This window comes from Sycon ciliatum, chromosome 5 (assembly GCF_964019385.1).
Source record: "Sycon ciliatum chromosome 5, ocSycCili1.1, whole genome shotgun sequence".
Classification (NCBI taxonomy): Eukaryota; Metazoa; Porifera; class Calcarea; order Leucosolenida; family Sycettidae; genus Sycon; species Sycon ciliatum.
This window is the reverse complement of record NC_088647.1, coordinates 10,883,957-10,895,244: the sequence shown is the minus strand read 5'-3', so window position 1 is coordinate 10,895,244 and position 11,288 is coordinate 10,883,957. Positions and strand designations below refer to the sequence as shown.

The following is an 11,288-nucleotide window of genomic DNA, read 5'->3' as shown; positions in this document are numbered from 1 at the left end:
GCGGGCCTCCCGCGCGGCCGGACAAGTGCACAGCGAGCACAGCTTGCACACACACGCCCGGTATCCAGGGAAACAGCCAACCGCGTGTACTACCGGGAAGTTTGAATTTTGGAAGGATTGGTTGATTGCAGTGGAAGGTGTTCGCCTTTTGAGAGCTCGGTTCAGCAGAAAATGCTGTTGAAGAAAGTGATTTGCATTCATAGGGCGAGGTTCCTCAGAAGGAGCTGAGCAACTCTTGTTCTTCAGCTGCATGCACCTGTCGCCTCAGCAGACATGGACGACAGCCTACAAAATGCTTTAGTTTCATGGGTAGGTTTGCAAGACTGCACCTTCCTACATATTTTCAGTTTGTAAAGTTGTTCTGTTTTCTTTGAACTCTACTTGGATTTGATGTCGTGGCTTAGGTGAACACTTTTATTCCCGACAATGTCATCACTTCATTGACGGATACCCAGATTTTTCCAGGAAGGCTGCTTGGACTGATCACAGAGAAGATGTAAGCCATAGTTGCGACCCTGATTGGGAATAGTTGCGAATTCAACTCATACATGCACGTGTGCTGTACAATGACTATGGTATGTAATTGCTTGATTTCGTTCTACCAGATACGACTGCGTACAACGTGCATGTAGACGTGAAGTGTGCTCCGGTACATGTCTCTACCAACCGTAACTGTGGGGTTTAGGATCAAGAAAACTACGAAAAAAGAAGCTCAACATATCTGTTGATGTTTCACTTGACACATACAGTGTGACACACTGATTTATTATTTGTCAATAGTAAACTGCAATTGTGCTGCCTGTGGTGATAACAGCAGTTAGTTGTAGTCGGCTCTGTCAACTCTCCCTTCTCAACCTCCTGACATCATGCTGTTTCGACCTTGTTGGCTCTCATCAGCGGAGCTCAGAGTGACTGGCCGAATCGATCGCAATAAATTGTAGTTTACAGCAAAGCACTTTTTAACTCTCTCTCCACATCACGTGTAGTCTCCATCTTGTGTGTGTGTGTGTGTGTGTGTGTGTGTGTGTGTGTGTGTGTGTGTGTGTGTGTGTGTGCGTGCGTGTGTGAGTGTGTGTGTGTGTGTGTGGAAGCTCCTCCTTTGATTGTCAAAGTACAGTCAACTTCGCTAATAACGGCTGCGGATATAACGACAATTCGCGAATAACGACAGAATTTCCATGCCCAGAGCAAAGTCCCATCCAACTGGAATACATACAATGAGACTTCGGGTATAACGACACTTCGCGAATAAGGACACCTTTTTGATGCCCCGCCGAGTGTCGTTATAAGCGAAGTTGACTGTACTCCGTCTGTTGATCGTAATCCCTGGGGATTCACAAGGTACTCCAATATTCTTGTAGAGAGCCCGCTGAGATCAAGTTTTTTCGTCAGTCTATCAAAATCGAGCCTACTGTAAAAGCAGAAATTTTCATTGGTGTATTTTTGGTAACTTCGGTGCCAACAATTTTTACCTAAAATTAACGTTTGTAACATGGGAAATTGTGGGCACAAGTTATGCGATCGAGTCCACCAACTAAACCAGATTTTGAACAGTCAGACGTGCACAATCTAGCACAAAGAAGTGTGCCCACAATTTCCCAGGTTACAAATCTTTTCCTTGGCTCACCATCTGAGTTTTTAAAATAAAACGCACCGAAAATTTTGGTACTAGTACGCTTACCTGGAAAACGGGTTTACCGAAAATTTCCGTCCACCGAATCGTCGATTTTAGAGAATGCCGAAAAATTACACCACCGAAAATTTCTGCTTTTTGTAGCCTGAATTTTTTGTTTCTATCTAGCGTCCCTGTGCATAATGAGACTGCAATCGCGGCCATGATTTGCTGACCCCACCCACACGTGGTGCAGGCCATTGCTGCCACATGAGAGCATGCATACATTGGCCCGGCCCCAAGGGCTAAGGGAACAGCCAGCCCAAAAACTCACTGCACCTTGCTCACATTCCCCTCGTCTGTGTTATCTGCCTAGATGCCAGAACACCTGCTAGCCACTGTGGCACAGAGCATGGCTACAGACTAACAGTGCACAAGCTGTATGTGTGCAGAGCATGACTACAGTGCACAAGCTGTATGTGTGCGAATGAAAATGGCAAACAAGCTCTGGGCTTGTTCAATGCTCAAATTGTTGGTTTTGTGATGTGAGATTTGCCTGTGGTCACAATCATGAAAAGATTGCTTACTTTGTCATACCTTGCCGGTGCTTCATACTCGTTGTGCATACATGTACATATAGTTATGTTCTGTTTGTGCGGGTTACAGTATTCTACATGCATTGTGCTTTTGTCTTCTTTTTCTTTTCTTTTTTTTTAGCTTTGGAGCTGGAGCGGATGCATGCCCACACGATGAGGAGGAATGCCTGGAGTATGTTTCTACCGGCCTTGCTGGTACGTCGTTGTTTATACTTATGGAACATAGGTTACATATCCACAGAACTCAGGTACTGAGGCTCTGTCTCAGAACTCATTGACGTACTTCATGTCATTGCAGTCGTGTCCACCAAGCATAGATTACTTGCTTTGGCCATGTTTTAATTGTTGTTGTGCCGTGCCATGTTTGTGTCTTTGCTGTACCATGGCATGTTCGGATCAGAATTGTTTTTGTACCGTGCACAGAGGCACAATGTTTCCTTTTTGAAATCTGAAATCAGACCACGTTTGCATCATTGTGTGTGTGTGTGTGTGTGTGTGTGTGTGTGTGTGTGTGTGTGTGTGTGTGTGTGTGTGTGTGTGTGTGTGTGTGTGTGTGTGTGTGTGTGTGTGTGTGTGTGTGTGTGTGTGTGTGTGTGTGTGTGTGTGTGTGTGTGTGTGTGTGTGTGTGTGTGTGTGTGTGTGTGTGTGTGTGTGTGTGTGTGTGTGTGTGTGTGTGTGTGTGTGTGTGTGTGTGTGTGTGTGTGTGTGTGTGTGTGTGTGTGTGTGTGTGTGTGTGTGTGTGTGTGTGTGTGTGTGTGTGTGTGTGTGTGTGTGTGTGTGTGTGTGTGTGTGTGTGTGTGTGTGTGTGTGTGTGTGTGTGTGCTATGCACAGAGTACTACCAAATACCTGGCAACCAGCTTGTCTCTGTCCAGGACATATTCCAGAGATCAGAACTGGCTATTGGCAAGGTACAGTACGGGAAGATCAGTAGAACCTTTTGATGTGATGCTATATCAGCGGGTAAAAGTACATAGCCAAAAGTGAGGAACTTCCATTACAAGCTGTGATGGAGTTATACTATTGCATCAACAGTAATAGCGGAAGTGTGATTACTAAGTTTATTGACTTCCACGATTGTCGTTCTAATATGAGCTTTGGCACCTGGCTATTTGTCATTTTAGGGATACCAACGGCAGTCTACTACTGAAGTAGGAAGCAGTCCCTCAGCTTCGATTACAGCTACTAATGAATTGCACTCCCACCCCCACCTCTCTCTCCTCTCCTCTCTCTCTCTCTCTCTCTCTCTCTCTCTCTCTCTCTCTCTCTCTCTCTCTCTCTCTCTCTCTCTCTCTCTCTCCCGCAGTATGAATATCTGCACCCACTTGAGCAGTTGCTATCTTTCAAGCTGTCATCAGCATATCCTATAATGTTTATGGTTTCTGGCTAGAACACAAGTGTACGATCTACATGTATGTTACAAATTGGTGAAATCGGTTTCATGAGGGGTTTCCATACACTCCTGTAGGAATTTATAGCAGGTCAGCCAATTTTGTGGGTGTAGCTTCCATCATGGTATACATGATTTCCACAGGCCATGGCTGGTGACATGCCCATAGCATGGCTTGTGGTATGCCCATAGCATGGCTGGTGATATCCATATAGCATGGCTGGTGTTATCCATATAGCATGGCTGGTGATATCCATATAGCATGGCTGGTAATATACACATAGCGTGGCTGGTACATCAGTTAGTTCCTGGTGCTGATGTAGCAGCCAGCTACTGTAAAACACGATATTTTCGGTGTAACTTTAATTTCGGTGATTTCGGTAGTGAAAACCAGCACCTAAATTTAGATTACACCTAATAGGCACCAGAGTATGCATTGTATGTGAAGGGAATGCTGGTCACCTAATTCTACAGTACACCTGAAACCTGGCAGGTCCCTGGCACCGAAATTTTGATGCACCTAAAATTACATGTTTTACAGTATGTGGATATCACCGGCCATGCACTGACTGACCATGCATCGACTAGGCGCCATTTGCAAACTGATGATAGCGGTGAGAGAAGGAGCGCTCTTTGCCAGACCTTGGCAGCTTAGTCTCTGTGTTGTGTGCATGCATGCATACCCATCTCAGGGCGTAGGAGGGGTTTTGGAAGTGGTACGACCGAAGGTGGGCGCGGCCGAAGGCCCTGTTGGAGGCGGGTCCAGGGGACCTCCCCCGGGAAAATTTTGTAAAAAAGACACAACATTCTGCGTTCTGGGAACTTCTGGCACACTGACTGTGCAGTCAATTGATCAAGTCGAGTACATGTATACAGTACTCAGTACGACTGCAGATGCATAACAGATCTACGAGTACGAGTCTAGAAAAAGGTCATATGTGCGCATATGCATTTGGATGGATCCTGATTTTTTTATTACGGTTTTGCACGTTCCGGACGGACCACACTTTTCGAAAAGTGGTACGGCCATGGTCGTACCAGTCGTAGCGGGTGCTACGCCCCTGCATCTTCAGCTAAAAATCTGCTCAGTGCAGTTTCGGGTTTTCATTTTTCCCTTTTTTGTGAATATTTGCGTACGCCTGTATGTAGGTCCTGATGCTGCTTCTGTCATGGGCAGTTCATTCTCAACAGGTGGAGCAGTTCATTGCTGACATCCGTAGTCTCTCATCTGAAGACCAGCACTCGTTGATGCTTCTCATCAACAGTACTATGAAGCAGTTTGGCGATGGGGCACTTGTTGCTGGTACATTCCATGTTGGTCTTGTCTGTAAGTACATGTACATATCTAGTCTAGGTGTATGGATATGGGTAGTATGGGTATGGGTATGGGTAGTATGGGTATGCTTATTGCTATGACGGTCACACATGGTTTGGGTCTTTTGTATGTTTCATTGGTTCAACTGTCACAGTCGTACTTCTACATGTACATTGTACTGTCACTACATGCATTCTTGTTCTTGTGCGCAGGTTCAAGTGACACAGCAGCAACTGCTGATATACCTGATGGTGCAGCATTATCCACACCATCCAACACAGACAGCGAAGCTGCTGAAATGTCACCGACAATCGATGACTCGTTAGTGCGTCCACCCGGTGGTACCCCGGCAAGGGGACTTCCCCATATCGATGATACCTTGCAGTCACCGGTCTCCCACTGCAAGGTAGGAGACGGAAAGAACATACTGTTGGTTTTGTTTCTCTAGGATCAACGCTCTACAGAATACTGATTTGATCTTATCAGATACTGATCTGTGACTACTGATCTGTAGTACCCAGGTTGGTTGCAGACGTGTTGAGCTATGCTATGTGATGTGAAGCTATGCTGCTGTACCACTGTATGGATAGATGACTCTTGAAGTGCAGGCAGTTGAACACACCTGGCGGGTTATATACGTTTGATCATATGCTATCCAGATGATGGGAATATCGTTTGTTCACTCAGTAATGGTTTCTCTGCTGTCTCTTTCATCTTTTGAATCATATTACAGTCAACTCTGGCAAGATCCCGTCTTGATTCTAGAATCAACCCAACTCCTACAAGCAGCAGGAAGTTTGTTTCTCGTTCGAGTCAACCCAGTGTCCACTTCACACCACCTAGCTCACGTGTCCCCTCCACCCCAAAGGTGTCTAGTTCAAAGCAATCAGGCGCGTGGAGGAACGCGTCACCTGCTCTTAAGCGTTGGATGACCTCTCCAGCCTGCTCCAAGTCTACCAGCACCACTTCGGCTGAGGTTTGTTTGAAAAATACTTAGTGGATTTAGGGTTTGTTTGAAAAATACTTAGTGGATTTAGGGTTTGTTTGAAAAATACTTAGTGGATTTAGGGTTTGCGCTAGGCACTATATACCAGTTTATCGCCTTCTTAGTATTTGACCCCACTAATTTCCCTGATACCTAAGCGGTCAAATATATCGCGTATTTGACTGCTTAGTCAAATACACGATATATTTGACTACTTATATTTGACTCCTTAGAACTTCTTGGACTTAGAAATTTTCTCTCCAACTTAGAAAAAGAAATTTTTGAAGAGAGCAGATATACACAAGATGGGATTTGAACCCACAACCTTGTGAATCTCAGTCACTCTTCCTTACCACCCAGCCACTGTGCTACCGATGCTGAACCTAGTTTAAACAATGCTCTTGACTTTCAATGCAGTACAATGCAGTATAGGCTATAGTATAATACTAGAATTACAAGGATATGTCGTATATGAAGAGAAACTATTGCGTGGAGAACACGATAAATAGATTATAGACCTCATAGTTGGTCTATACAGGATATATAGACCTCGTAAAAGACCTCGGGGGACCTCGGTCTTTTACTCGGTCTATATATCCTGTATAGACCACCTAACCGGTCTATAATCTATACATATTGTGTGTTCAGTAGAATGAGCAGATTATCAGATTATCCAAATATCAACTACCCGGATAATTGATTATCCGAAATGCATATTTGCACGTATTGAAGGGACAACTGCGAGTGCTCGTTTTTCCCACCCGGAGCACAGTTCAATGGCAGCGGGTTGAAATGTTTCCCAATGGGTGATTTCGAGGAGCTGTAGTGTCTAATTCCTGTAGTATTGCCAAAGAGAATGAGAAAATGATGAAAACATGAGGGATATGCTTTTTACATGGATGTGTGTCCGCTTCCTTATCCGAACATGCTCCTCATCCAAGCTCCCTGGAGATGGCCCTGCGCCTGAGGGGTACGGAGAATTGGCACTCTACTGCACTAGTACATTGGCCTCTCTCTCTCTCTCTCTCTCTCTCTCTCTCTCTCTCTCTCTCTCTCTCTCTCTCTCATCCGCGCCCCCCTCATTGTATCATCCATCTGGCACGTCAGATTGATGTACGGTGCTGTGTTTGGTGCTTTTTTTTAACTTGTCACTTAGTCCAATGATGGCATTCATCAGCGCATGTCATCAGTCACCTATGCATTGAGAGAGCAGATAAGTCTAAGGGAGGACCTGGAGATGCAGCTCAGTCAGACACAGGAAGACCTAACTAAATCAGGTAAGGTTACTGGCCTGACACACAATGTCGGTTGTACATGTACTAGTATTACTGCTACAGAGGTTACGTGAATGGCAGCATGTTGCAATGCCTTGTATGAAGTGACACATCAGTTCTTGCCAAGTCGCTCTGGACAAAGCACTTCAAATGATGTCAGCGATATGTTTAGTGATGTTACTGATGTACCGCATTGCACCTACTCAAAATTTCACTTGCCACTATTGTCCGTAGCACATGTGCTATATACCGGTATATGCTTGTAATCACCCTGAGCCATGTCAACGTCATGTGGCGTCACAGAGAGTGATGTAGTACGTCTGGTCCACACTGCTCCATGCGATGGTGGCCAGACAAAGGCCCCGAGTGCCAACCGGTATCTGGTTGTAACTCAGGAGTATTGTTCCTTGCACTGTGTCCGCCACCTTGTGAAAAGCTGTCAGTATCATACCTGGTAACCTCACAAGCAAGGCTTACATATCTCTCTGACTTGTATGCCATCAGCATTCCTTAGCCAACTGGTTTATCCTGCTGTGCCTGGTCTGTTTGCAGAGCGCAACGTTCGTGAATACGAACGCCAGTGTAAAGTCTTGGAGGCTCAGGTTGCTGAGATGGAGGACTTACAGCACACTGAAGTGGAGCTGAAGAAAACGCAAGCCAAACTGGAGAGGTATGGGTTACTTTACCTGTGCTAACGCTATGCGATGTCGTCAGTTTTAATCCCAGCATTTTTAATGATAAACCTTCAATCTGGATGAATACTACAGTACAGCTGTGGCAAGGGAAATCAAATCCCTAGTTTCTCAGTGTTCAGTGCCAGCAGCATGCGCTTGCAAAAACAGATAGACATGAAGCAAGACCAGCAAACAAGCAGCAAAGGGGGTCCAGCTAAAAACTGCATAGCATTCAACAGTAGTGTTAGGTAGCTGAGCCGCCGCCGCACAACAAGAGCAAGACGTGATACTGACAAACGTGTTAACGTTTCAGCAAGTTTATATCTTCTCCAGAATGATGTTGAAAACGGGAGAGAGCGTGGTTTGTAGGATGAGATAATTCTCTATGTGCCAAATAATTGGTGCACTGATATTGCTGAAAGTTATAATAGGATATGGAAAACATTAACTGGTATTGTACCAAATGTGACACCACAAAGTAGATGCAACTACACGTGGTGGGAAACAGAACAGTAACAAAGTAACGTACTACACTAGTAAGAAACAACAGCAAGAGGTCAGTGACAAAACTAGCACACAAACCTCACACACACACACACACACACACACACACACACACACACACACACACACACCGGAGTGCGTGTGTGTGTGTGTGTGCCAGTGAGTATGCGAGTGGGCGTGTGTGAGGTTTGTGTGCTAGTTTTGTCACTGACCTCTTGCTGTTGCTTCTTACTAGTGTAGTACGTTACTTTGTTACTGTTCTGTTTCCCACCATGTGTAGTTGCATCTACTTCGTACAGTTTGTGGTGTCACATTTGCTACATGGCCGCTTCGTGTCGTTCAACTTGTGATACCCTTTATTCACTTTCAGCAATATCATCGCGCCAATTATTTGGCACGTATCATTTCCACCTGTCTTAACTATGTTCTCTCCCATTTTCAATCTCATTCTAAAGAAGATATGGACTTGTTGTATCAATCAAGTATTGCTCCTACTGTGTGGTTAGGCAATCTACTGTTGTATGAAACGGACCGGCAGACCAGAAAGGAGAGAGCAACAGAAGCACAGACTAGCGTTGGCTTGTGCATTTCTTCTGAACCCTGTTCTGATTCCCAATTTACTTACGGGCTAACAGCTACACGTTGGCGTACACTGCTTACTTGAACGTCTTTCGATTGACTCACTGTTTCGGTCTTGGCGCCGTCATCATCCACTTGCCCATTAGAAATGTAGCAATACTGTGGAACTGCAGGCAGCTGTGTTGTTTTGTCCTCTTTCTGATTAGCGAATTATGTGGAGCGCTAACGACATCGTATTTTGCTTTGATGCTTGCAGAGCCATGAAGCGTTTAGAGTCAGCCAATGATGTGAAGAACCATGCTGAACATCTTCAAGAGCAACTCACCATTGCTAGAGCTGATGTCATCTCCTTGGAGACAAAGGTACGGTAAAGCTGATAGCCATTCCTTTGGTGGTGGTGGGGGGGGGGGGGGGGTCTCTTGTGCAAGCATTGAAGCTGTCTTTGAGAGTATCTTTAGCATTCACGTTGGACAACATCATATACTTTGCAGGAATTGTTGTCAAGTCTTCGTACATTGTTCATCATCAGCATCTCTAGGTCACAGCAGACTTACTACAGTTGCGCTCACTGAAATCCGACCCAGAGTGCAAAGCTGGCGGCGCCCTGGACCAGTTCTGATTACATCATTGTAGGTGTACATGTGTACGTGCAGTCGCATTCATTCCACTGCCAGGGCCAGGTCAAGGGCCGAGCAAGTTGAGGGTGCCAGTTTTGCACATTGGGTCGGATTTCAGTGAGCGCAACTGTAGTTGCTACATTGTATGTACCGTCTTTCCACTGTTGTCCTGTTGTCAGATGGCACAGTCTGATGATGTGGCTGGTCGTGTTGAGTTCTACAAAGCGCAGCTTCACAGCTCAGAGCTGCGCTGTAGCTCTGAACATGCTCATGTAGAGCAGCTGCAGTCTGAGGTGGAAAAACTGTCCACACGCTACGGTGAATCTACTGCCAGTGTTGCCACGGTCACAGCTGAAATGACCAGACTTCAGGGACAAGTGGAAGTGTTGCAAGAGGAACTAGACAAAGTTACAGGTATGGTGCTTTGTAGTAGTGACCTTATTATGATCATGGCGACTTACTGTAATTTCACAAATTTTCGGCGTGCTTTTATTTTCGGTACTTTCAGTGCATCTGTTTCATACCTAAAATTTCAATATACAGTGAACTTCGCTTATAACGACACTCGGCGGGGTGTCAAAAAAGTGTCCTTATTCGCGAAGTGTCGTTATACCCGAAGTCTCATTATATGTATTACAGTTGGAAAGGACTTTGCTCTGGGCATGGAAATGCTGCCGTTATTCGCGAATAGTCGTTATATCCGCAGTCGTTATTAGCGAAGTTGACTGTACCGAACAAACACTAACACACACAGTCCAATAGTGAACTGCTTCTCTGTACCAAAAATTTCTGTTCACCTAACCTGGCCTTTTGCCCTCATACCGAAAATATTGAGCACCTAAAATTTCTGAAATTCGAGTATTTGGTAGTACATTACATATTATTGTACTCATAGTGTGGAAGAGAAACGCCAAGTAGAGCTCCATGGCACAATGCATTGCTTAGTCAATTGGTAGTTCTACTCTGGACGATCACTTACACGTATTTCTTTGTGTTGTGCGAACAAATGCTATCTTTCTACCGTCCCAGTGCTGGTTCTACGGTTTATCCTTTGGGGGTTGGCTGGCCTGAATAAAGCCACTTCTCAAGATGTGTGGTGACTTATAATCTGGGCTAACTACTGGTCAACTCCTCAGCTTTGAAAGCTGTTGAATGGTGCAATCCCAGCACTAGTTGCTACAGCTTCTACTATAGCCGCACTATCATTGCCTTGGGGATCGGCATCTATGAGGTCTAATGTGTGTGTGTGTGTGTGTGCGTGTGTGTGTGTGTGTGTGTGCGTGTGTGTGTAGGTGCCAATGCTAGTGCGGAGAGTTGTGACCAGCTGACATTGGCTGATCAGGCCGAGATCTCACGGCTGCAGAGAGAAAATGAAGACCTCCGTGCGATGTTGCCAAGCCGGGAAGAAATGCGACTGATGCGTTCTCAAGTGGAGGACGCAACAGCTATGAAGAAAAGCTTTGAGGTGAGTGGACAAGGGGTGATGCAAGTGTTGGTGCCATTTGTACGACGAGCAGCACTGTACAACAGAAATTGCCTTGGTGAGACGGAAAATGACCCTGTGAACCAGTACGAGATTCAACAAAAGTTAGTGGGGTTAAAAAAAAGTATTTGAATTTTCTTTCTTCCTTCTTCCTACGAACAATTGCATTATTTAAGCATACGATGCCGGGATAGAATTAATCTATTAATAATAGTCCTCGTATTCAAATAAGCAGCAGGGTTATTTTTGTAGTTTCAAATG

The 11,288-nt window shown here is 45.2% G+C and overlaps 1 protein-coding gene across 1 annotated transcript in view; it reads left to right on the top strand.

The window, feature by feature from the left end:
* Window positions 1-133: 133 nt before the first annotated feature.
* LOC135817581 (nuclear mitotic apparatus protein 1-like) overlaps window positions 134-11,288 on the top strand; it is a 17,046-nt gene continuing 5,891 nt past the window's right edge. The window contains exons 1-12 of the mRNA XM_065330795.1: window positions 134-309; window positions 405-496; window positions 2,330-2,403; window positions 3,041-3,117; window positions 4,746-4,923; window positions 5,124-5,317; window positions 5,645-5,887; window positions 7,053-7,173; window positions 7,723-7,840; window positions 9,184-9,289; window positions 9,724-9,958; window positions 10,837-11,009. Of these exons, the coding sequence (XP_065186867.1) occupies window positions 274-309; window positions 405-496; window positions 2,330-2,403; window positions 3,041-3,117; window positions 4,746-4,923; window positions 5,124-5,317; window positions 5,645-5,887; window positions 7,053-7,173; window positions 7,723-7,840; window positions 9,184-9,289; window positions 9,724-9,958; window positions 10,837-11,009 (1,647 nt within the window). The 5' untranslated portion in view covers window positions 134-273. The remainder of the gene's footprint in view (window positions 310-404; window positions 497-2,329; window positions 2,404-3,040; window positions 3,118-4,745; window positions 4,924-5,123; window positions 5,318-5,644; window positions 5,888-7,052; window positions 7,174-7,722; window positions 7,841-9,183; window positions 9,290-9,723; window positions 9,959-10,836; window positions 11,010-11,288) is intronic.